The sequence below is a fragment of the Anthonomus grandis genome, chromosome 14, assembly GCF_022605725.1.
Source record: "Anthonomus grandis grandis chromosome 14, icAntGran1.3, whole genome shotgun sequence".
Taxonomy (NCBI): domain Eukaryota; kingdom Metazoa; phylum Arthropoda; class Insecta; order Coleoptera; family Curculionidae; genus Anthonomus; species Anthonomus grandis.
In genome coordinates this window covers 491,071-517,056 of record NC_065559.1, presented here as the reverse complement: position 1 = coordinate 517,056, position 25,986 = coordinate 491,071, and the positions used below count along the sequence as shown (strand labels likewise).

Sequence of the window (25,986 nt, the reverse complement as noted above, 5' to 3'; positions counted from 1 at the left end):
TGTAAAACAAATTATCACTAGAGCTCCTCTTTGGTAAGAATAGTCAAAACTATGTCTTTGAATTGTAATGTTTTAACCTGCATTCCTTGTGACAAAGTTGTTACAATTTAAAAATAGACTACTGAAAGTTAAGTTCCTAGAACTAGATAATGTAACCTGATGCTGTGTAAAGTCGAATTTGATTGAGTATTTAGTTTGATTATTATTGGTTAATTTATGGTAAATTTAAATTATTATTATTATTATAATATCAGGATATTATTTTTGGATGCTACCTGTTTTTATCCTAAAGACTTAATAAATACATTTGTTTTTCATTCAGTAGGTACTAGTACTATATATGTTTTTCAAGAATTCAAATTAAGAAAGGGTTTATATATCATATTCTCTTTGTCTCCGTTTTTCATATAGTTAAAGGCAGATTTTATTGCTCCAAGGAAGTTGAAATTCCTTTTTTTTTTTCGTTGATAATCGATTTAATTGCCTGGAATGATTGAATTTCGTTTTTGTTCCAAGCTTAATTGCTTCTAACGTGTATAATAGGTTTTCCATTAAATCAGAAGTATTATAATGAAATAAATTTCTCTTAAGACTAATTTTACATAGCTCGATCATGAGTAAAATATATTTAAGAGTATTTTTGGAGGAAGAAGAGGATTTGCAGATGGGGACATCATCTACATATACTTTAAACCATGTAATAATTTCTCAAGTCATAGATGTTTTGCTTAGCAAGCTACATGCTTGAAATGTGGCTTATCCTGTTCTTCCTCCAAGGTCTTCAATTTTAAGCTTTTTACAGTTTTTCAAAATACGCAATAATTGTTTTAAACACTTTTTTTCTCCCTTTAGGATCATAGCTGAAGAACTTGAAGCTACCATAGACATAATAGTAACAGACGGTGCCGATTACAAACTGCTCCAAGACATTTACCCGAATGCGAGTTTCGTCACACCAGATTGGATATGGGAGTGCCATAATTTGCAAAAACTCGCCCCAATGACAGACTTTTTGTTCCAATAAATAACTTTATTACTACATCCTAGTTAATGCTTTAAATAAAAGGCTAAGCCGCTTAAAATAAATTGATCCCTATAGTTAGCGTCGCACTCTATTTCCAGTGTAATTATTTTATTTTCCCTTTTTGTGTTGGCGTAAAGTGGGACTTTTGCGTAGTCTTCGTCCTGTAATCGACCCTAAGAATCGGGATAAATTAATAACTATAAATCACTTTATAGTGGGTGTCCCAATAAGAGCGCACGTTTTAATTGGTAAATAAAAGTCATAATTTATTTTAAACCGAGTGTTATTTTATATTTTAATGTAAAGCTAATACACTGCAATTAAACGTGAAAAATAATATCTGGCAAATGGCCGACTCGACTTTCGTAACAGACTCTTATTCGTTTTGAGAAATTTTCAATTACATTTTCACATAATTGCGGCCCAATTTCGCTAATAATACATTAATTTCGTTTTTCAACTGAGGAATTGTTGTTGGGTTATTAGCGTATACGAGGGATTTTAAAAAACCCAAAAGAAAAAAGTCGCAAGGCGTTAAATCGCATGATCTTGCGGGCCAGTTCTGGTCCGTCTGGACCGGGAAACTTTCTTTGCAACAACTGAATTGCTTCACGTGCAGTGTGAAATGTCGCACTATCCTGTTGGTACCACATACCGCCCGTATCCATACCATCCAATTGAGGCCATAAAAACTCAGTGAGCATATTACGATAGCGTTCGCTGTTCACGGTAACTGCATTTTTAGCCTCGTCCTCTGAAAAGTACGGTCCAATTACTCCACCTGTCCAAACAGTGACTCTTAATGGATGCATTTTCTTCTCATGAATGACTCCTAGGACTTTCTTCGCCCCAAATTCGGCAATTTTGTTTATTAACAAAGCCATTAAGGTGAAATGTGAAAGTGTGCCTCATCGGTAAACAAATTTTTTTTCGAAAAATCGACATCTATTTGTTGTTTTTGCAATACCCAAGAAGAAAATGTACGGCGCGTCGCATGGTCCACTGGCTTTAATTCTTGGGTCAATTGAATGTTAGAGGCATGTAAATGAAGATCTTTTAATAGAATTCGGTGGGTAATGCCCTTCGAAATGTGCAACTGCTGTGCACGATGACGGATAGATGTTCCCGGATTCTCGCCAACACTTTTACACACTGCGGCAATATTTTCAACAGAACGGGTAGTACGGTGACGCACTGGTGTTTTTATATCCACGACAGAACCATTTTGTTCAAATTTATCAATTAGTCTTTGGACGGTCATGTGATTTGGTGCATCGTGTCGACCAAAAATGCCCCGCAATTTACGAACTGTTTCCGCAAAACATGCCCCATATTTGTAGTGTGTTTTAACAATAATAATTCGTTGTTCGACGGTATATCGTTCCATGGCTACTAATCGCAAACTGTTGACATTATTCTTTTCAGTTTTTTTTTTGACATACTGCGATAAAATAAGAATGCTGCGCAATTCAAAACGTGCGTTCCTATTGGGACACCCTTTATTATAATATAACCACCTTTTCGATCCAACTTAAGTAGCAACAAGGAACTGTCGTGATACTCTCAGAGTCGCTTCTGCATAATTTTAACATTTTATTCTCTAAAATTCCCCCTTCGATTAACAAATGTGATAAAACAATCGCAGTGTTAGCGGCGTTATCCCAAGTCGTATGCAGTCCCAAGTTATCCAGAGGGACATTAGATGATCTGAAACCATATGGCGTATAGTCTATTGGCATGTTGTTACTTTAATTATTACCTGGAGTAATCCTGCTTGGAACATGCCAAAATCGATTGGGGATTAAAAAACAATCCTAATTTGAGCGGTTGCTTGATAAGGTCCAGGGTGTTTTTCAGTTTAAGGGTCGCTAAATAGGCGGTTTTTTGCAATAGGTCCTGTAGGTATTGGCTAGAGTCTTTTGGTCCGTCCCATACGTTAAGCCACTGTTTTGGAGTCTATAATTTTGCAATTATTTATTAATGATTATGGAAGATCGTATAGTGCAAACGTAAAATCACACTAATATTACACATATCCTTTAATTTTGATGATTTTTATAGCGCTGAATACTAAGATTCATGGAGAATCGGTGAAAAAAATATTTTTTTTTTGCCCTTACGTTTCGTCTGAAATTAGACCACCTTCAAGGCACTATTGTAAGAAAATATCTGATTTCTTTAAAAAAAAAACTCTAGTTTTTATATTTTTGATGATTATTGACAATAATATTGATGATGCTTTTATTGAGGTTCAAACAAATCAGTGCCACTATTCTACCAAAAAAACACTACCGAAAGGTGGTGTGATTACGATGAAAGCATCTGAAAAATATAAAATAACCTTTTTATTCGGTTAAACAAATACCTAAATTATTACTCATAATTTTGTATACATAAATTAATACCTTTAGGCATAATTGAGTCACTAACTCTACTTGTCAATTCACATCACTCATGTTAGCCTAACAAAACGTAATAACTGTCACACATTTGACGTTTTAGCTAAGGGCGCGAAATTTAATAAATTTAAAGGCCTAAATTCTTCCGAAAGGTGATGAAATTGATAGAGTATGTACCTAATGTTAACACTATGAATCGTTGATCCGGTTTTAAAAATGTCATCAAGTTGTGTACTATTTAACGAATTTTCTATCTAAAAAAAAATGAAGATTAATAGGAATTACTTTATTGAAATTACCGTAAGATCATATTTGTATGCAAACTAATCTTTGGAATATTTTTGACGAGGATAATACATGAGTAATTTGGCACTCAAGTAAGTAATTTGCCAGAAGTGAATACTGCACAAAAAGATATATGATATACATATCATATGCCTGGAAACCGACAAAAATTACGTCAAAACCCTAACGAACCCCAACAATGTTTTTAAAATTTAATCCTGTTAAGCTTTCAACCATAAATTAGTTGACAGATGTTGGATAATTGTCAGATTTTTTCCAAACATACATATACCCGTCTGGGCAAAATAGGAATAAAGTGCGGCAATTCGTGACCGAATATTAACGTACCTTAGACTTTAAAATGCTCCGTACAATCGCCACATAACTCTCTTCTGCTTCCGCAACACCCTTGGACATCTTATTCAAGTTAGTGAAGCATTTATGTATGGTTTGAATCAAGGTGACCCCTCGGGTGTATTCTTCGAAAATAAACCGTCCTACGGCAGATTCCCCTTGATAATCCTCGGTGAGGGTCAACTTAATAAAATCGAACCCTTGGTTCAGCTTCTTCCACATACTGAAGACGGGGTGTAGCTCCTTGAAGTTTACGTCTTTAAAAGTGGTGGTTTGCTTTTGGTAGAATTCTAAAACAACTTAAATAGATTCAGATGTACTTTGGAAGGGTATTATTGTACCTTTTAGGCTTTTAATGATCTCATATGACAACTGTTTCTCCCTTGCCCGATCAATATTTTCAGGCAGCCCAAACATAGACGGAGAGTCTTTGTTTGGCAATTTCTTAATCACTTGTAAATATTCCTGAAAATTGTTATAAAAATCAAGTAATTGCAGTAAAAATTCAAACAGAATTACCTTGTTTTCTCCGGAATTTGGCAAACTAACAGTCACCCCATACGGTTTCCACTTATGACTTAGCACGTCGTCTCTAAAATATATTTTGAGGTAACCGTTCAAGATGTTTAAGTCGTCAACGTTCTCAATTCTTCCAGCATATACTGCTTCATTGATTAATCCCGTGATAGATGGCCATTGAACTCTAGTTGTATCAACGTTCCAGAGATCTTCCGTTAGGTTTAAGCTTGTTTGCATATCGGTGTGATTGAACTCGTAATATTTCAGCCAGCCTATCGAAGAAAAGTATTATTTATTGAAAACTGTCGTTCTAAATATTTTAACGTTTCTTTGGTTGTAATTGTATGTCTTACCCTGTGGAATGTATTTCCTCCTTTCTTGAAGAATGGCATGCAAACACGTAAACACGAAAAATATCCTGGCAGACGTTCTGTTGAGTTTATTATCATATTTCTCTCCTAAGGATGAGTATATTCTGCGCATGTTATTGGCGACCCCTGGCGGCTCTTCGTAAGCGATTTTCAAACTGTTTTGGGCCAGTACCGCGTTGAATTTATCGGTCGTCTCGGAAATCAGCCATAATCTACCCATAAAATGGGGTTTTTAATATAAATTTTGATTTACAGTGATTTTTTTACCTAAATGCAGTTGAGGAAACTTTGTGTTTCACATTCTGAGCAAGGGTGGGTAACCAGCAAGAGACCAGATGCAGATTTTTTAGGATTAACCATTTGCCCGAGTTACGACAAGTTTCCAGTTTCGTTAAGGCTAAAGCTTCTTTGCCTTCACCCATACTAATCTAATGAATAATATAATAAAAATATAAGTAATTCAGAAAATCAAGCATAATATATATAAAGGGGTTATCCAAATTAAGTGTTTACTCTTGTTAAGTCCCAATACCTGAATTTGCAAAAAATGTGATTTAAAGTAGAGCACTTATGATTTATTTTGTAAGCTTTCGAACAATCCAGGAAAATAAAACGATATACGTTTATTGCAACTAGTATTAACATCCGGTTTTTGAAGATTTAGGTATTGGATATTATAGATGAAAAAGAGTTAATTTGTCAGAAGAATTTCTTACTGGATAAAAGTTTGTTGTGGGCCGGGGGGTAAGAGTGTTGCTGTTTAAATAAAAATAAAATGATGTTTAAATAAAAATAAAATGCTGTTTAAATGAGTGTTGTTGTTTAAATACCGTTTTTCTTGTTTCAGTTATTCAGCTTTTATCGAGAGAATCAAGCAAATTTAAATTTTTTATGTTTTTTTTTTATCCACACTAGGCATCCCAAAGGTAGTAAATAACCCAGTAAAACTCCACATTTTTTTTTTTAAATTTAAGCTAAAAATTATTATCAAACTACATTTTTATCCGCAAATGTGTATTTTTCAGTATATTTAAGAATTAGAGAAAAAATAAATAAAACAAAACTACTGAATAAAAAAGATGGGATTGAATTCAAATTAAGAACAGTCAACACTCAAAAATAGGCCACTTATTAAAGAGAGTCTTATTAATAAATAATAGGAGACTACCTCCTCAATTTTACAAATTCAATTTTCTTATATTTAATTAACTATTTAAGTAAATTCAAAAATATACCATTCAAAAGATTGATTTGATAAAAAGTATACAAAAATTTCCATGCTATGTATAAGTCGCTCTATAGAATAGTATAATATATAAAAAAATTACAGTTAATTTTTTGTAACCCAAAAAACGAGTGAATTATTTAAAAAATGTAATTTTTCCTTTAAGGTAATTATTTTTTGCAAAAAATACATTTTTCATTAAAATAACCCTTAACCCCCCACCCACCCCACATAGTTTACTAGTAAGAAATTCTTTTACCAGATCACTGTTTTTCAAAATAGTATGCATAAACAAGAGTCGATTTCGTCGATAATATCCAATGTAATAACACCGTTTTTGTATTAAATAGTCATATATAAAATTTAAATTAGACACGTAAATATTTAGTGCAAAAACAGTGTTATTAGATTAAATATTATGGACGAAAAACAGTGATTTTTTAAAAAAATTTCTTACTGGTAAACTGTTTTGGGTGGGTGGGGGGCTAAGGGTAATTTTAATTAAAAAGCCTTTTATGCTTATTAACAATAAAAAATTGATAACATTTGTATCTGTGCTTTTCTCAGGTAACCTCAAAGTTTTCGAGTATAATGTGAAAAAATCCTATTTGTCGCTCTTCACGTAACTAATTGCTTTAATCCATCCTCAGTATTTATATAAAAACAAAAAAATATATATTTCAACTGAATCCTAAGTTATACTCAAGAATGTCTGATTAAGAATAAAAACTTTAAATAACTAAATGTTGTAACCCTAACAAGAGCGGATTTAAACCGGCAGAGGTACGTTTCTATAAAAATGTAACATTTCTGGTCTATTTGGAGAATATCAATACCAAATAGTCCAGGCACACGTTCCTTAGAGACCCTTAAAATGAACGACCCCGTATATTTTTCATATTAATCAATACCTCCTCGAATCCTTGATTAATCTGCTTTGCCAACTCACAAATCTCCGATGAAGGGTCCATTCCAGAAGTGGTAATTAACAAAATCGGTTCGTTTGCATTAGATTCACTTAAAACCGAATGTAAGTTCAACACTGGCGGATCAACTGTCCTAAGACCTACAAATACCCATTTAAATAAAATATTTATGGTAAATAATAATCTACTGACCCGAAATGCGTAAGCAAGTATTCTCTATTGAACTGAGCAGCCTGTCGGGTCGTAAAATTTGCACGATCAACAGTCTCTCAAACTCCGTTACAGTGAACTGCTTGGGAAACTCCTTTTCGCACTCGATCGACTCCATGAAGCCCGACCATAAGTTCCTTTCACTCAGTTGGCATTTGGAATAAAGTTCCGGCAACGAATTCTGAAACATACAGTGCGGCAATGATTGATTATTCCCGCACTCACTCGTCACTTACTTTAAGGCCGCGCAAACTAGAAATACAACCGGGTGGTACCCACGAAGGAAAATCATTGGAATCTTCGTCAATTACTCTCTGATAGCCACCGTTTGTTAGAAATAGATTCATGTGGTCTCGGGGTATTTGGCTGGGGTACATGCGGTACATCAAGTGAAAGAAAAACGGAAGTCGGTCTTGCTTAAACATGCCTCGACTCATGTAGTTGTAAACGGTTTCGAACAGTTGCTTCTTGTTTTGGGTTTCTGATTCCTGTAGTTTACTCTGAAAATAAGGAAAACACTATTAAGAGAAGTTACGGTATCATTCCATTGGCGTCTAAAGATTAATCGAAGTCAAATAAAGTGTCTTATATGCGCTGATAACGAAATTATTTCATCCAATGATTAAAGGGAAACCAATGTCAGGATCCACAACATTTGTAGAACTTGCCTTTGTTAAAATCATGTTTTTCGCCTCATATGAACTGTTCTGTTCAAGTCGTTTTTGAGGATTTGAAATGAGTGATAATTTTGACCATAGCACACAAAAAGGCCAATAATTCCGCAACTATTGTTTGGATTGATTTGGACCCAAAACGTCATTTTACAGTAGGCTTTTGTGAATATCATGCTTTTTATTTCATTAGAATATTTTGAAATTTAGCTCTTTACCTCATGAAAATACTTAAAATGGTTTTTCATATTTTAGACTTTGAAGTCATTATTATATGCCATTAACAAAGATTCAAATATTTCCGAAGAAAATGCTTCGAATGCTTTGAACCCTAATCATTATTTGCTCAGTAGATTTCATTAATTATTATGCTTTTCATAAGAATTATTCAAATAGTTTTGGCGATTTTAAGCTTGCAGTGGGTTGATCATCTTCAGCATCAAACATATATCATTCTTAAACAATACCATTCAAAAAGGCCAACATTTCTGGAATAATGCTCCCAACCAAAACCAGATCTGTTAGGCATACTTCTATGAATACAATGCTCTTTATTTCGTAAGAATAGTTTAAATAGTTTTTAAGACTTTGGGCTTTAAAGTAACTGATAACTTTAGACGTCGAAAAACAGTCTTAGACTCCATAAACAAATGCTTGGAACCTTAAGCATTATTTATTGAGTATACTTCACTAAATATCGTGGTTTTTGTTTCATGAAAATGCTTCAAGTAGTTTTTCATATTTTATACTTTGAAGTCAGTGTTTACTCTGAGCATTGGATACCATTAACAAACATTCAAATATTTCCAAAAATAATGATTGGAATGGAAAAATTTTATGCAAATCATGTTTTTTATTTGATGAAAATGCTTCAAGTAGTTCTTGAGCACTTGAAACAGCATTTTTAGACTCCACTACTGAAAATGTTCAATATTTCAAAAATAAAGCTTGAACTATTTTAAATCCAAAATAACATTTATAACGCATGTTGTTCTAAATATCATGGTTTTTATTTTACGACAATGCTTGAAATAGTCTTCGAGATATTGACCTGTAAAGCGAGTCTCAAACATTCTTGGACACCATCATACAAACAATTCAATATTTCCGAAATAATAACTTGAATTAATTTGAACTCAAGATAACATTTATAGAACATCGTTTTGTGAATATAATGCTTTTTATTTCATGAGAATACTTCAAGTGGTTTTTCATATTTTAGATTTTGAAGTCAAAGGTATTGAAGTATGCCATTAACAAAAATTTAAATATTTATAAAAATAATGCTTGAAATGGTTTAAATCTTGAGCATTATTTGTTGAGTAAATATGATGATCCTATATTTCAAGTGGTTTTTGAAATTTTAAATTTTGAAGTGGGTGATGATACCCTTGAACATCGAAAATCATTATTGGACTAACAAAAAGTCCAATATTTCCAAAACTAAACCTGAACGACTTCGAACCCAAACAACATTTATAGAACATACTTTAATAAATATCATGCTGTTGTTTCATTAAACTGCTTTAGTTAGTTCTTGACTTTTCAAGCTTTGAACCTGAAACAGAATTTTTAGACTTCACTATCCAAAAGGTTGAATAATATTGCCAAAAGTAAACTTTGAACAGAATTACACCTTAGTTAACATTTGTAGAGTATGATCTTCTTAACATCATGCTTTTTATTTCACAAGAATGCTCCTAATAATTTTCGAGATATTGATCTGTTAAGTTACTGAGCCTCAAACATCCTTTGCACGTTACCATGCAAAACACAGAGCTGTCAAGTGCTTCAACTTCTTAAGATATTTCAGTTCTACGTGAACATAGACTCAATTTTTCTCCTCCAGTAATTTTTTTACCAATTTCGTCAAATACTTGAAATCAACTTATTATCATCACTAAACTTACCTGTCCATCCGGTAAGCACAAGAGAAATAGCCTATTGAAAGCGCTTGCTGACAGTGAGTAAAGAATGTTGTAATCGGTAAACATCTTGCAAGAAAAGTACAATTGGCTGGCAAACTCGGCGATTTCCAAAAATATCTCATATTCCTTCCTTACAGCCGCAGACACCTTCTTAGATTCCTCTAAAGCGTTCGATACAGCCACAGAGTTGGATTTAGTTTCGTTTAGAGTGTTTAGAAGGTTCTACAAAAAAAGGGGGATAAAGTAAACGCGTAAATAAACGTTAAAGGACTCACAGTATTGTTTAAAATGTTCCCGTCGGAGTTCGCCAAACAGTCTAGCAGCTGCATTTGTAAAGAATAAAGTTTCTCTTGTAAATCTTCGTTTTCGTGGAGCAGTTGCTTTCTGCGTGACTCCAATTCGGGTTTTTCTTGCATTATAGCGGCCGATAATAACTGTTCTATTAAACAAATGAAATTAATTAAAATAATAAGTTAAAGAAATAAAACTTACCAACAAAGCCGGAATACGTAACGTTAAAGTTAAGGACGCACACGTAAGACTCGATTTCCGACGGTAGGGATAAATGTTCGTTTCTGCTGCACATGATCACTTTACAGTCGGGGTGATAGTCGATTTGTCTTCCTTGTAAACGGATCATCTTTCTTTCCCCTAAGTTAAACAGTTTAAGGTATTATAAGGGAAAAACTGGTTATTTATTACCTTGGCATATAAAGTCTCCTCGCAGCAGTCCAAACAAGGAGTAAGGGATTTCTTCTAGGTCCTCGATAATCAGGATTTTACCAAACCTAAGAATGATTTAAGGCCCTTAAATACTGACCTGCAAAAAAAAGTAAAACTGAAACTTTACCTTATTGATGCTTCTACAATAGTGTGAAACTTTGACGAATTCACTGTTACGTGTTCAAAACCTCTTTGGTTACTCTTAGCCAAATGGTTTTTTAGCCACTGGACTGCCATAGAGTTTGGATCAATTAGTAGAGGAAACAAATTTCCCTAAAATAAGGAACTTTTTAAATAATTTATTCGTTTTGAACGTTTTACGAACCTTTTTAATAACAACACTGTTTTCCAAGGAAACTTTATCGTTGGGTAATCCTTCCGACTGCCACTGGATTTGTTCCCTTTCCGATGAAAAGAATGACATGAAGTCAAACTTTGGGTTTCCCAACTGTGCAGACCATTGGGCTAACGTATCTCTGAAAGGGTGGTGGGAGTTAATTGATTTCAAGATGGCGGATAAAGCAATCATTTTTTTATTGATTCATAAAAGTTGCGATAATGATTTTCGCACGTGCCAGTTTTTGAATCACCTCTCTATCTATAATAATAAAGAAATCTTGGAGTTTTCAGTAAATTACTTAAAACTCAAAAATATTAGATAAGTTAATTTTTTATTTTTCTTAAAAATTATTGGTTTCTCATATTGTTTTATTATTTGATAAAAGCTGTACTATTTATTTTGACACATGTCAGTCTTGGAATCACCTCTTTATCTCTAATAGCAAGAAAATGATGAAGATTTTTGTAAATCGCGTGAAACTCAAAAATGCTAAAAAAGTGAATTTTTGATTTTTCTGAAAAACTGTTTGATTTTACTGAAAATTGTTTCATAAAAGTTGTGCTATTGATTTTGGCATATGTGAGTCTTTGAACGAAGTCTCTATCTCTAATAGCAAGGAAATAATAAGGATTTTTGTAAATCGCTTCAAATTCAAAAATGCCGAAAAAGTTAATTTTTGATTTTTTTTCAAAAACTATTGATTTATCATATTTTTTTATTATTTCATAAAAGTTGTACTATTTATTTTTACACATATCAGTCTTGGAATCACATCTCTATCTCTAATAGCAAGAAAATATTGCAGATTTTTGTAAATCGCTTGAAACTCAAAAGTGCCAAAAAACTGAATTTTTGATTTTTCCCGAAAACTATTGATTTCTCAAAGTTTTTTATTGATTCATAAAAGTTGCAATATTGATTTTGGCACCTGTCAGTTTTTGAATCTCATCTCTAACTCTAAAAGCAAAGAAATTATGAAGATTTTTGTAAATCACATAAAAGTCAAAAATGCCAAGAAAGTGAAATTTCAATTTTTATCGAAAAATATTGATTTCTTCACATTTATTGATGCGTAAAAGCTAGTCTGTGCAACGAAGTTATGAACTTTTTTGAAAATCATTTGAAACTCAAAAATGCCAAAAAAGTGAAATTTTGTTTTTTCTCAATAACTATTGATTTATAGTTTTTTAATGATTCATAAAAGTTGTGCTATTGCTTTTAACATATGTCAGTTTGTTGAATCATATCTCTATCTCTAATGGCAAGGAATAAAGTTTTCAGTAAATCACATCCAATTCAAAAATGCCAAAAAAAGCAAATTTTGATTTTTCTCAAAAACTAATGATTTCTCAAATTTTTTTACTAGCATATTAAAGTTGTGCTTTTAAATATGGCATGTATTAGTCTTTAAATCAAGCCTCTACCTCTAACACCCAAGAAATTAGAGAATTTTATAGAAAGCACACAAAAAGCATTTTTTAGCTTCACCACCTTAAAAATAGTGCCTGTTTTTAACGATAAATTGAAACGAAAGATCAAAAAATCCATTTACAAAAATAAGTGCATCGGAGTTTTATAAAAACGGACCTTCTAACATTTTCCCCTTCCTTGGATAAAAACGTTGCAAAAGCAGCCGCTAGTAAACAGTTTTTAGGTAAAATAGACAGTTCTGCAGAAAATTCATCCAGCTAAAAAATAAACAAAAAAAACAATTAAAATATTAACGAACAAGTAGTAAAGTAAAGTTGTACCTGTTCTTGCCACCTTTTATACTCGTCTTCCAACTTAAACACCAAACTTTCGGCCGCGTTTAACGTTCGGTTCACTTCGTTTAACCCGATTTCTATTTCAGCTGCTTCTTTAGTGTACTGAGACAGTTGATCCTTTAATTTCGCTACGGTTGCATCAACATCCGATAGATTAGCATTCAATTCGACCAGTTGGTTTTCGGCACTACTTAAATTCCTAAAACATTTATTTATTATAATAGAGAAAGTTATGGGTAGTAGTACAAGTAGCTTAGATGAGTATGAGTAGTAGTGTAGGAATATTAGCAAAAAAGTTTCTTAATTAACTAATGAATTGTACCCTTAAACGTATCATTAGATTCAAGGCTTGACACTTGTGGTGGTTCTTACACAAAATTGCCTTTAAGTCAAAAAGTCTTTGGTATACAAGAATCGTTCTTATAGGAAATTATTGGAAAAGAAATGCCCTTTTTTGAACAAAATACTTTTAATTTATTTGTGAAAATATTATGAAACCATTCCCGTTCGTATAGTGATAATTTAATTAAAATTAAAGGTAATTCCTAGATTTGACTGTAAAGGGTTACTACAAGGTTCTTGAAGTTCCCTTAACTATATATGTAAAAGGTAAAAGTAAATTGGATTTTTTTGTACTAAGAGGGAATAATCCAGGGAAATTCCTAGAGAAAGGTTGTTAATTATTGGCTTAATTTATTAATGTTCAAAGAACTAAACTTTAGGGAGGAGCAATCAATATCCAAAAAAGTACACTTTAAAGTATACTTACTCTTTCAATTTATGTTGTTCCCGTTCCAAAGGCCTTATTTTATCCAAAACCTTGGAATATTTGACGTTCGCGTCCACCCAAGCAGCCAATGGTGCAGCAGCCACCGATGCCCTTTTAGCAAACTTTTGGTCAAAAGAATCTCTCTTCATCGACATCAGCCGTTCAACGGCTTGCCGGTTTTCCGTTTGTATTCTATTAGCGTCAAAAGACCTTCAAAAAAAAATCATTAATAAAAGCAACTTTATGTACAATCAATTTTACTACCGTATTTCCTCTTTAATCCCTCTCTTGGCCAGGAACGTCTTCATGCTATTCCAGGACGTATCCTGGGTTCCCATCAGTTTGAGTACCCCCTCCAAGATGTCCCTGATGACTTCCGGTGGTGCTCGGAGCGAGCGTATCTCCGATAACGATTCGGTTTTTTATGTTACCAACGGCCGCCCTCGCTTCCTGTATGAGAGGTTCCACTTCTGAGAGTTCTATGTCGATTTCGGCCTTTCTAAAATCCCAACATGTGATAGCTCTATCTCACTCAGTAATATACAATATTTATTATAGTAAGTGGAGGAAAAAAGTTTAAGTGTAGTTTTTAAAGAGACTTTTCACCTCAAAACACAAAGTCAACAGTATCCAATGCCTTCCGCAAGTCAAGAGACACGACTGCAACCTTTTTACCATGATCTATTTCAAACTTTGTGCTGTATTGTTACAAAATGAGGGTTTGTCACAAGTGTCTTGTCGAGATACAGTATTTCAAAATACAGTAATAATTTAAAAAAAAAAAGGTAACATTAACAAAACATTTTCATAGTTACTGTCTAGTCTGAAATAATAGACTTTAATGTGACGTTGAAGTTTTGTTATTTTAGATAGAAATAAATAGTATTTCCAAGAAAGATTTTTGGTCTTTCCCAAGCATTTGGGGTGGTACCTTAAGTCTTTCAGGGTTTTAAAGCTACGCATTGTTTGATCCAGGAATTTTATTATAATTTTTCACCTCTTCAAGGCATTTGCAGCCTTTTTAGATTCAAGCATTTACGTAATTTGTTCATTTTATTCCAGGCATTTGAATAAGCCTTCATTTCTTACAGGCATTTGAACTAATATATTTGACTTTTTCAATCTTTCAGGGTCAATCTTCACGCCCTGAGGATAAAATTGACCTTGACTATAACAAAACATCACTACAAAATCGTGTATTACCCTCAGATGTCTGAAACAACGTGAAAATGACTGGAAACAGATAAAAAATTACTCAACAAGCCTCTGAATTGTAAAACTTGTTCATCTATTGTATCAATTACTTGGAAAACCTATAAGATAGTTCAAAAGGGTAGAATCATGAAAAATAAGTGATATAAACGTAGAAAGTGACTCCAGAACCCTGTAAGAGTAATTCTGTTTTTAAATGCTAAGGAAGATTACACAAAATGACTCCAAATGCTTGAAATAAACTGAAAAATTATTCTAAGAACCAAAAATAACACCAAGAGGATATGGAATGCCTGTAAGAACTTAAAAATGATCTCCCGATTTCTGAGGTAACATGGAAAATTATCCAAAAGGCGACACATACCAAAATATCTGAAAACAGATGGAAAAACGACTCAACAAGACTGGAAAACGTTGAAAAAGGAGAGACGACTCCGAACGCCTGGAGAACTTTATCAAATGTGTGAAATAAACGTGAAAAACCTGGAAGATGTGATAAGATTTTTTTTTTTTTGGAAATGCCATAGAGGCATAAAAAAATTACTTCAAATGCCTGGAATAAATTAAAAAATTACTCTGAGAGCCTAAAAACAGTCTGCAAAAACATGAAAAGTTATTTCAGTTACTTAGAAGGCATAGAAAATCATGAAATACCTGGAATTGATTTCTATATGTTTGAAAGACAAAAGAAATTACGTCAAGTACCTGGAAAATATGAAAAATGCATTTAAAAGCTTGAAAAACATAAAAAATTGTTGAAATGCCTTATTGAAACATGAACAATTACAACAAATACCAGGGAGGTATATAAATTGACCTCAAATGCCTGGAATAAAGTAAAAAATTATTTCGACAGATTGGAAACACGAAAAACTACACCGAATACCTGGAAAATATGAAAAATATCTGCAAAAACTTGAAGAACATCAGAAGACATAATAAATTTCGAAATTTCTGGAATAAAATAAGAAAAGATTTCTCGTATGCCTGAAAAACAAAAAAAAATGGGTGGAATTAACATGGAAAACGTTTCCAGAAACCTGAAAGATGTGAAAAACTGTTTTTTTTATAGAAACGCCAGAGACATGTACAAATGAACCTTAAATGCCTGAAATAGGTTTCAAAATTTCTTGAAAACATGAAAAATACCTCCAAAAGTCTGCAAAAACATGAAAAGTTATTCCAGATCCCTAGAAGGCACAGGAAACCTTAAAATACCTGGAATCAAATAAAAAAATATCTAGAGAGTCTAAAAACATGTAAAATAACACCAAATGCACCAAAAGTAGACATTTTGGACACACTGTATTCACCAGAAACCTTTTATTTGCAAGACAATAATTCCACCTACCGCTTAACTAACTGCACATTTTCGTTTTCCGTTTTTGCCTTGAGCACCTGCATCTCTTCTTTATGCGCGTTCGCCCCCTTTATCGTATTACTGATCATATCCAGGGCGGCATTGGCCTTCGACTGTTTCTCCGCCAACTTTTCCTGTTGTTCTGCCGCTTTCTGCTTCAACTCGCTCACCAATTCTTTGGCAGTGTTTAATTTCGATACGCCACCCTTAAAATTATTTTTTTTTTAAATTTCAAACGAGTTCAGAATCATACACCTTACCTCTAACTTAGCTATTTTAGCATTAATCGATGACTCTTTTTCTTTACATGTGCTAAAGTAGAATTTAATCATGGCGATATAGCGCGTGGGCGTTGTCGTAGGCACCGATTTATAAATTGCGTGGAATGCCTCGCTGGATTCTTGGCTATCGATGCCTCCCAACCTAAAATCAAACTTCATGAGTGGTCTAAATATCGCTTATTTTAAATGTGATAGTTCAACAAAATTGAAAAATATCGTTTTTTAAACAACTGTACTAAAGAGAATGGTAGATCTGTCACATAATAACAAATGACTTTAATCTCATTGAAATATCCGGAATATATCCAATAATAACTGATCGTGAAGTAACTTATTCATATTTAAAAATGTTGTTTTTTAAATAATAGTTCATCTCTTCCAGAAATTATTATTTGTTTTTTAGTTTTAGATCATTTTTTTGCTTTTGCAGGCCTTACGGCTTCTAGGCCAATATAATTCCAGACATTTGAGGTGAATTTTTTTGCATCCTTCAGGAATTATTAATCTTCTTATTCCAGGCATTTGAATTATTGTTTAATCTCTTCCAGGTATTTCTACTTAACGTCAGGTATTTATGTAATTTTTCATAAATTTTGAGGTATTGAAGTACTTCTTAAATTTTCCAGGAATTCAAAAAAAATGGTCATCTCTTCCAGTATTTTAGGGACTTTTTTAAAATTGTTTCAGGCACTTGAGGTTACTTCTGGATCCTCCAGGATTTTGGAGTAACTCATCAACTTATTCCAGGCATCATTCTATATATAGTTTTGGAGTTAAAAAATATTTCTTAATCTCTTCCAGGCCTTTAGAAGTTTTTTTTTTGTTAAATTTCAAATATTTAGGTGTATTATTAGTATCTTCCAAGTAATTGAAATATTTGTTCCTATTTTCCAAGCCATAACTCCAGAGGTAGCTTAGAGGTGTTATTCTTGAATCGTAGGATTCTTTGCATGATTTTTCAACTATAATTGAAGAGATGAGTGAAATTCTTACAGTAGATGAGGAGATATTGAAACGTTTATCACAGGAGTGCCTGTACTCAATAAAATCATTGATCTATTGTAAATCAAGCACTTAATGACAAAAATGGTGTGATTATTCAATTGTGAAAAAAATCATTGATTTTCTTGCATCAAATGACGAGGTATTGATACGTTTATCACAGGAATGACTGTACTGAAGAAATGATTGATATTCTTGCGGTATATCATGAAATATTCGAAGATTTATCACAAGAGTGCCTGCACGCGATAAAATCACTCATGCCCTGTAAATCTAACCACTTTATGTGCTCAGATTAGTTATAATAGCACAGTTTAGTTATAATGGTATGATTCTTGAACAGGAGGATCCAACTCAACTACCTGGAAGTAATTTTATATTTTTTCTAAGAAGTTAAGCATATTTAAATGACTTTTATAGGAGGAACACCTTATCAGTCTTAACTGAACTGCCTGGACGAAAATTCTTAGTTCTTCCCTACAGTTGAGCGTACATAAGCAAATTTAACATAAATGATTGATTGTGTCAAGTATAATAAAACTTCCAATATCTTAACTTCGGGTTATAGTTCAGATCCAGGAGACAAAAATGACTATAGCTTCCTTGTTCCTAAATCGATTTTGATCATTTAAAGTTCCCTGGACGGAAAATTGTTCTCCCCTTAAGAGGATAAATAATATTTTCTCTTCCAGGCCTTTTTTCTTTTGCGCTCAATCGGTCCGGAAATACTAAAGTTACAGATTAAATTACTTGAGTAATAAAAATTCAAAACAAAAATCTTACTTTCACAAAAATAATTGGAATATTTTAAAAGGGTTAGTTGGAGCTAAAAAACATAATGCAATTTATTAATCAAGATCCTAAGGCAACATTACACATTCCAATCATAACTGTTTACAATTTGTTGCGGCATTAAAAACACTTCATAAATTTCTTATTTCCTCAATGTCAAGGAAAAATTTATTCATATCTAATATGATTAATTCAATTTTGATATAAATGAAAAATGGTATTAAGGCCAATTTTTAGATTAACCATTAGGAAACCATTATTAAGTCTTCGAGTCTTATATAGAACAAGAAACTTATTTAGAGTAGATAACTGAGAGACTGGAAGTGGTGCTCCATTAGATCAGATCGTCATTTTAATATTTATATTATATCAATAATTATAACTGTATTGTGACAGTATTTAGGAAGATGTTTGTTTCTATGACGTTACCAGATGAATTAAGAAAGATTCCCTATATAAAAATCTTTAGTTCTCAGTTGAACACTTGTACTGTGTACTATATATGTATTTTAAGTTATTACTATGTCTAGTACCTACTAAAAAAAATAAACATTTCACTCACAATGTAATAAGCTTGCTAGGAAATGCCCTTACAGTGTCATCACTCCAAGCACCCAACCATAGGACGCCACTATTATGAAAAAAGGCCGGACATTTCAGGATAATATTCCGATTATCTTCGTCCAGGCATATGAATACGTGCAACCGCTTTCTGATATCTATAAAAATGACGTTAATAATCTTGAAAATATTTTTTAAAACTGACATACTATTGGCAAAATAATCAGTTAGATCCCCTTCAAAATTATCGGTGTCAGATTTATCTTTGAGGCCCTTAATAATCGACTCGAACTCGATATCCGAGTACAAGTCCGACACTTCGCCTGAGCACATCAACAAGTTCACGATGGTTAAGTTCTGGTCGTTTGTAAAAATGAAATCCTCCAGGATTAGGAAGACGTCCTCGCCTTCTAGGCCTGCCAATTGAACCGCCTACAAATGAAACATATTTTGCAAAAAAACTCTAACTAACAAAGTCACTAACTAATACCATTTTTAAGTCGTTATGGAATAAGGGATAACTCATACTAGTGGGATGGATTATCCTCTTGGATTGCAGGGCCGATGTGATTTTTATGCTCGTCTTACGCCCGACTCCGGATTTGCCGATTAGCAGCAAATGGTGACCCTCTAGCACTGCTGATCTGACCACAGCGGAGGTAAGAAGTAGAATTTCGTCGTTTACGATTGTGTTCAGTTGTTCTTCGTTTTCTTTTCCTAAAATAGGAGTAATAATTAAAATTGCAATGGTTATGGTAAGCTATGAAATAATTATACAGTAAACGTTCCAAGAGTATTCACATTCTGATACATTTATAATATTTGGCAGCTAAGAAGCATTAATTCTTATATGAAGATTAGGGTGAAATTTTCTATTATTAACTAACTATTAAACTGTAAAGGATTTTTTCCATTAATTTGTAGATAAGGAATAAACTAATAACATAAACTAATATCCTCCTTCTTTTCCTGCCCCTTTATGATACATGCGACAATTTTTTATTTTATTCCAGATATTTAGAGGCGTTTTTTTATGATTCAGATGTACGAAAAACGACTCTAAAGGCCTCGAAAATATAAAAAAGCATTCAGAATTTAATCGTCTAAAATAGAATTACGATTCTCATAAATAGAAATAAAAAGCCTTAAAATGCCTGGAAGAGACTAAAAATTACCTCAAATGTCTTAAACGAAATAAGACATGGCCATAAAACCCTGGAAGTGAATAAAACATTACCTAAGATGCCTGTGAGATCCAAAGAATGATTCAATACGACGTAAATAGCCAAGGCTTCAAAAACATAGCAAATCAAATTGGCAGTAAAAAATCCTGGAAAAAAGTTAAGTATTTAACTCTTCCAGGCATTGAACCTGAAAGATCCGAAGAACTACCCCAGATCTTTGGAATATAAGACTGGAAAACCGATAGAAATACTTGGAATCTACTGGGAATTACTCCAGAACTTTGGAAGAGATAAAACGTTAGTTCATGTGCCTGGACTAAGGTAATAAATTGCTTCGTAAACCCTGGAAAATACAAAAAACAGACAAAAATCAGATGATAAATGAGTCCAAAAGCCTGGAAGATACAAAAAAAATGAAAGATATGAAAAAATGCAAAAAAAATTAGCGGGGCAGAACGTTTCGACCTTAATTAAATCTTCATTAGACCAAAAATGGCATATATTCATTAGATGAACTGAAATAACATTGATTTTGAGTATATCTTATATTAGTTGGACGACTTAAAATTAAGAGACTTTCAAGAACAGGGAGTTCAATTTATAAACTTTTTTGTAAAAATTATTAAGCACATGCCATTATTGCTGATAAATTTGAAATATAGAATCTACTGAATGATAACTATAATAATAATGTCAAAATAATTACCATATTGAACAATTCCTCTTTGCACTTCCGCCTCCCAGTTTTCTTTGTTGTATTGGTCAAAAATAATCCGTTTGCTCGGCACATCTAACTTTGGAATGTAAAAGTGGTTTAGGGCTTTTTGTACTGTTCCACTAACCTCCCAATGTGACTTTATCACGTCATTAAGTATGGAGATTAAATATTGACGCTCTTCTGGTCGGGAGAGCCTGTCGCCGAATATTTTTATCGCTTCGTAACATAATACCTAAAAAGTTAACTTTATAGAGTATGTTTAGTTTTAAAAAAGAATCCGAGTCGCACCCTGAACCTGACGTAAGAAAAGTACAATTTTATAATGATCCAGAGTGTTCCTGAGAAGTAAGGTGCGGTAGAAACTGAAAAAGTGGACTTTTTTACCCCCTTTTTGGCATGAAAACCCATCTGAGTCCCAGGAATCTTTGACGATAGTTTGAAAATTATCTCTCCCGTCTATAGAGTTGATAAATACGTAAAAAAAGTGACTTTTTACCCCCTTTTTGGCATGAAAACCTATCCGAGCCTCAGGAATCATTGACGATCGTAATGAATTGATAGTTCGCGTCTGTGATCGGTTCAATTATATACAAAAAGTACTATTTCAAAATTATTCAAGGGATGTTAGAGAGGTGAGATGTAGAATGCCAAATAATGAACTTTTGACTCCCTTTTAAGCATATAAACCGATTTGACTCCCAAGAACAGCTATGACATTAGTTACTGTTATGTAACAAAAATCAAGTCGATCCGAACATTAAAAGTTGACTTACGACAAAAAGGCTTAATTCAATTTTGTTTGGGCAGGACACAATAATTTGTTTGTTGTACTATTGTACCCACTTTTTTAATTTAAAATAACCATTAAATATCATAAAAATTACCTTCAAATATAAAACTACTAAAGCACACACGAACACTATTTAACCTAACACCGCACCGTAATAATCTTTCGCAAATTCCTTAAACGAGGGAATGCACTTTAATATATGCCGGGTGTATTCGCCAATTTATATCGAACACATTTTTTAAATTGTACCGACGCGACGGTACGATCCGTTTTCGTCTGATGTTGACTCACTCGCCTGGAATGTGGCGTGTTTTCAATTTTTTTCATTCAAGGTATTTCAGTGTTAAATGCGTATTTTATCGGCACTTCTTTAACTAAATATGGTTTAGGAAGATCGTATTTATGTATGTATTGACTTTTACTTACTTCTAAAATATGAGCTTCAAACTCTGATCCGTCCAGGGTAGAATAGTACTTAAAGTTCGTGGCCCACCTAATTAGTTCGTGAGGGCTCACTGATCCAACATTCCGGTTTTGCATTGAGAATTTCTCTTGCACCTAAAAAAACTTAATTTTAACACAACTTCATCTCAGAAAAAATTGATAACCTACCTTTTGATATAACGTTATTAACGTTAAAGCCAATTTGACCACTTTAGGCTTTGGGAAACTGATGGTCGGAAAGTAGGATTTTATGATGGCAGATAAATACGCTACAAGGATTACCGATAAGTCTTCTTGATCCGGTAATCTGGAATTAGGAGGTTTATTAGTATTTAAATGGACTCTATGAGCAGAAGAACTTACTCTACGTTAATAAGATGAAGCTTGGATAAAAACCGAGGAGATATTTTCTGGGACGATAGTAGAGTTCCTATGATAAGTATCCCGCCCACTTGGATAAATTCGGTTTTAGGGTTGAAAAAACCATTGTATTCGATCAGCTAAAATATTCAGAATTAAGACTAAATAAATAGAATCGTCATGGAATGCAGTATGTTCGATCTCTAATGACCCTAGAATAAATAATTACTTTATTCCAGGCACTAATGTTTCAGTGAACATGCTTTTTAGGATAGACATTTCCCACCTTTAAAGTAAAACTTAATTAATTTATAACTGTATACCTTTCTGATCTTATTGTATAATTTGTGGATATTTAAAATCATAACAATATAATTCAGCCTAAACTGTCTGAAACAAAGCAATAATCTATTCCAGGCAATCATTTCTGTGCACTTAAGAAAGTGTTCTCAGAGCAGAATTCTGCCTCAAATGTCTTATCCAATAAATTATTCCAGGCAGTAACTATTGTATATCTTCCTGACCATATAACATGATTTCTGGAGATAAGTTTTAACCCCAATTTCCTCGAATAAAGTAATAATTTATTCCAGGGAGTAATTTCTGTATATTTTCCTAAGGAAAATCATGCTCCTGTTCATTCATATGAAGGAAAAAATTGGAATTTGTGTCCAAGTAAAGAACGTACGTCTCTTTATGTTGCCTAAGCTCTATTTTCTGTCTCCCGGGCTCTAAATAGAGCTTTTGGGCATTTAAAGTTAAGTTTGACTCATTTTCAATAGTCTTATGAGTGGGATTAATTTAATTAAGAAAAAAACTGGAAAATTAGTTTGTAAATGTTCTGGAGTCAATGCGAATAATTGGTTGTTTTTTTTGAAGGCAATATGGGAAGGATTCTCACAGGAAAGGTAATAAAAAATAGATCGCATATATATAAATATATGTCTGAAATCTATGAGTAAATGGAATTTTCATTTTATATCTCATACAGTGGGAGACATTCGCGAAAAACCTTTATGCTAAAAAACCCAATTTTCTCAACATTTATGGGAAATTTCCCATCTTATTCATGGATTCCCACTTCCTAATCCATTGATAGAAAAAATTATCAATATTTAAAACTATATAATATTAGTAACCTAGCCTGATTAGGCATTTACTCACAGTACATATTTAATAATAAATACCACCTTACTTGAGTTAAAAATTCCACAATGGAGTTACTGCCCCACCGATCAGGAGCTAATAAATGCATGTTACGCAAATATAACACCAGATGTCCTTTCTTTGGTTTAAGTACTGTTCCCTTAAAGGTATTGACAGAGAAGCATTTCTAAAAATGGGCGAAATTCTTTAAATATTGTTCTTAAATCGGATTTTATGCAATACCTGAAGTAGCTTTTGCATAATGTAATTCGTAGACAAATTGGGACTGCAATGGATTTCCACTAATTCGACGTCCGAACGGTCCTGAAGCACTTCTTGAATATATAACCTGAAAATGTGAAAAATTGTAGTCAGTTGGATTTTCTTCTGATAAATTGATTCTGATGTTTAATATGAAACCGAAAATGAATAGAATCGGTGAAGGAATTTTTGAGATACTTCAATTTTTGTAAAGCCTTTGACAATATCCACATTTTTTTCAATTAACGGAAAAACCGCTTAATAAGTTGAAAGTTACTACAGTTACAAGGAAATGTGTAAGGATCTTTCTGGTGAAGAAGCTCGTCAGCTTTCACGTAAAATCAAAATTAATAAAATCGGTGCTAGAGATTTTGAGATACTTGCGTTTTTGTAAAGCCTCTGAAATGTTCCAATTCAATATATGGAAAAACCGCTTAATAACCCGAAAACTACTGCAGTTACAAGGAAACTTGTAAGGATCCTTTTTGTACAGAAACTCATTCAGGTTTATATAAAAAAATCAACTGGATATTTTTACCTTTTAGCCGATCCGTGAGGACCCACCATAAGAAAATGCTCCCCTAAGCTTTCCTTCAGCAATTCCCCAATGCTATCCAAATATTTCAACACTTGTCCAGTTTTGATCAGTGGTATTCCGCGGTCGATATTATCTGCACTAATTGTCGGATCGGTACGGTAAGTATCAATAGACTCACTGCTCTTATCGTAGAACAGTTTTAGTAAGTGAGGAGGTGGGGTTTCTTCGGTCCATTCGAAAATCTACAAAAGTGATTGGTACATTGAGCAATTTTTACGTAATTAATACGTCACTTGTTCAGCAAACGTTTGCCGATGTTCCAACTTCAGTTGCGACCCGATCCCATTTATCAGATTAACAATAAATTGCTGCTTACTGCTCGAATCTTTCATCTGTATTAAGGCACTTTTGGCAACCGATATTATCGATCTCTCTAAAGTCGATTCCCCATTACTCATTGCCCATTCGATGCCTAAAAATCCTCATTTAAGAATGCAAATAAACTAAATCAAGCCTGACTTACTCTTAGCAAAATATTCGTTCAACAAAGGTTCTATATAACCTCGTTTCTCTTCCTCTAAACGTTCCGAGACGCTCTTAAGGAAATCGTCCAAATTCGGAGAAGTTAAATAGACGATTCCCATTCGGGAAATGGTAGCGGGCGAGGCGTTCTTTAACTCGTGAGTTTCGAATACGAAATTGACGTTCGCACGGAAGTGAATTCTCCAACCGGAAGGCAGAGTCATTAAACGGTTATCATCCAGGACGGAGTTAAGGGATTCCACCCATTCTGGATCGACGTCTCCATCGCAGATGATCCAAGACCAAACATCTGGAAGAATTATAAATTGTTGACTTATTATAGTAAGTTTCGTCTCGTTAAATTAATAATTGCTTTTTCTTGAAATGTCCCACTGAATCTTAAAATATTCTCAAGCAAAGTTAAAATTAACAAAAAATACCTTAACCAAAACAGCTTTAGATGCCTCAATTTTTAACCCTGAATGATGGTTTTACTCTCAAATTCATCCTCAGGAATATCAGTACAAAGATTTAAAAAAAAATTGCAAATATCTTAAATACTTTTTAAGTTATGACCAAATGTGTCGGCTAATAAATAAAAATCTTGTATTTCCAATACGGTTCTAAAAACTTGAAATTAGGTGGCTCTGAGACCTTGGTAGACAAAATTACCTCTAAAAGGTACAATAATCGTTTTCATATGAAACTGTTTGGTAAGAAATGCCCTTTTTTGGACCAAAATCCTCTTAAGAATATTCCCACTATTTCTTAAGATTCTCTCAAGGAAAGTTAGAATTTGTTAATAAAAATGGCAAAAAAAATACCCCAACCAAAAAAGCTTTAGCTACCTCAATTTTTAACCCAGAATGGCGTTTTTACCCTCAGATCCATCCTCAGGAATTTGACTATAATGATGTAAAAAAATTACGAGAATATCTCGTTAGGATGGCGAATGACGATCGATCTAAATGATGTTCTAGTTTTGTACCTGTATAGTCTTAACAAAAAACTGCCAAAGTCAAACAATAATGACGTTTATCTTAATTAACAGCTATCAGATTTGATTAGCTATTCAATGCATAACTTACAGTTAGAAATTGACTTAAGTTATTTAAGCAGAACATGCTGTTTTTTTCTTCTACGTTTTTTTTTTCTTCTACGTTTTTGCTTAACTGCAATATTGTTAAATGATTGGTAAACAAAGAGGAATTTTAACTATAGATCAGCAGTAGTTTACTAGGCATGGAGCTGCTCAGAGAGTAAGTTTATAACCGTTTATTAATATTTATTAAGATGCATATTTAT

The 25,986-nt window shown here is 33.1% G+C and overlaps 2 protein-coding genes across 3 annotated transcripts in view; one reads left to right on the top strand and one right to left on the bottom strand.

The window, feature by feature from the left end:
• LOC126744420 (DNA repair protein XRCC1) overlaps positions 1-1,300 on the top strand; it is an 81,372-nt gene extending 80,072 nt beyond the window's left edge. For both annotated transcript variants that reach the window (XM_050451825.1, XM_050451824.1), the window contains one exon: positions 853-1,300. In XM_050451825.1, coding sequence (XP_050307782.1) covers positions 853-1,024 — 172 coding nt within the window. In that variant the 3' untranslated portion in view covers positions 1,025-1,300. The remainder of the gene's footprint in view (positions 1-852) is intronic.
• Positions 1,010-25,381, bottom strand: LOC126744756 (cytoplasmic dynein 2 heavy chain 1-like). Its single transcript, XM_050452310.1, is given in 37 exon segments — positions 1,010-1,194; positions 2,539-2,731; positions 2,784-2,980; positions 4,057-4,352; positions 4,404-4,527; positions 4,582-4,853; positions 4,935-5,164; positions 5,220-5,380; positions 7,089-7,243; positions 7,296-7,494; positions 7,550-7,813; positions 9,895-10,134; positions 10,188-10,351; positions 10,405-10,563; positions 10,615-10,700; positions 10,763-10,908; positions 10,961-11,111; positions 12,563-12,663; positions 12,727-12,940; positions 13,511-13,720; positions 13,775-13,932; positions 13,934-14,009; positions 16,074-16,288; positions 16,343-16,505; positions 18,720-18,876; positions 18,928-19,150; positions 19,209-19,435; positions 20,609-20,852; positions 21,837-21,968; positions 22,023-22,161; positions 22,218-22,354; positions 23,410-23,547; positions 23,604-23,709; positions 24,160-24,401; positions 24,453-24,631; positions 24,683-24,991; positions 25,354-25,381. Coding segments are annotated over 37 exon segments (6,582 nt in total). The 3' UTR covers positions 1,010-1,047.
• Positions 25,382-25,986: the final 605 nt, after the last annotated feature.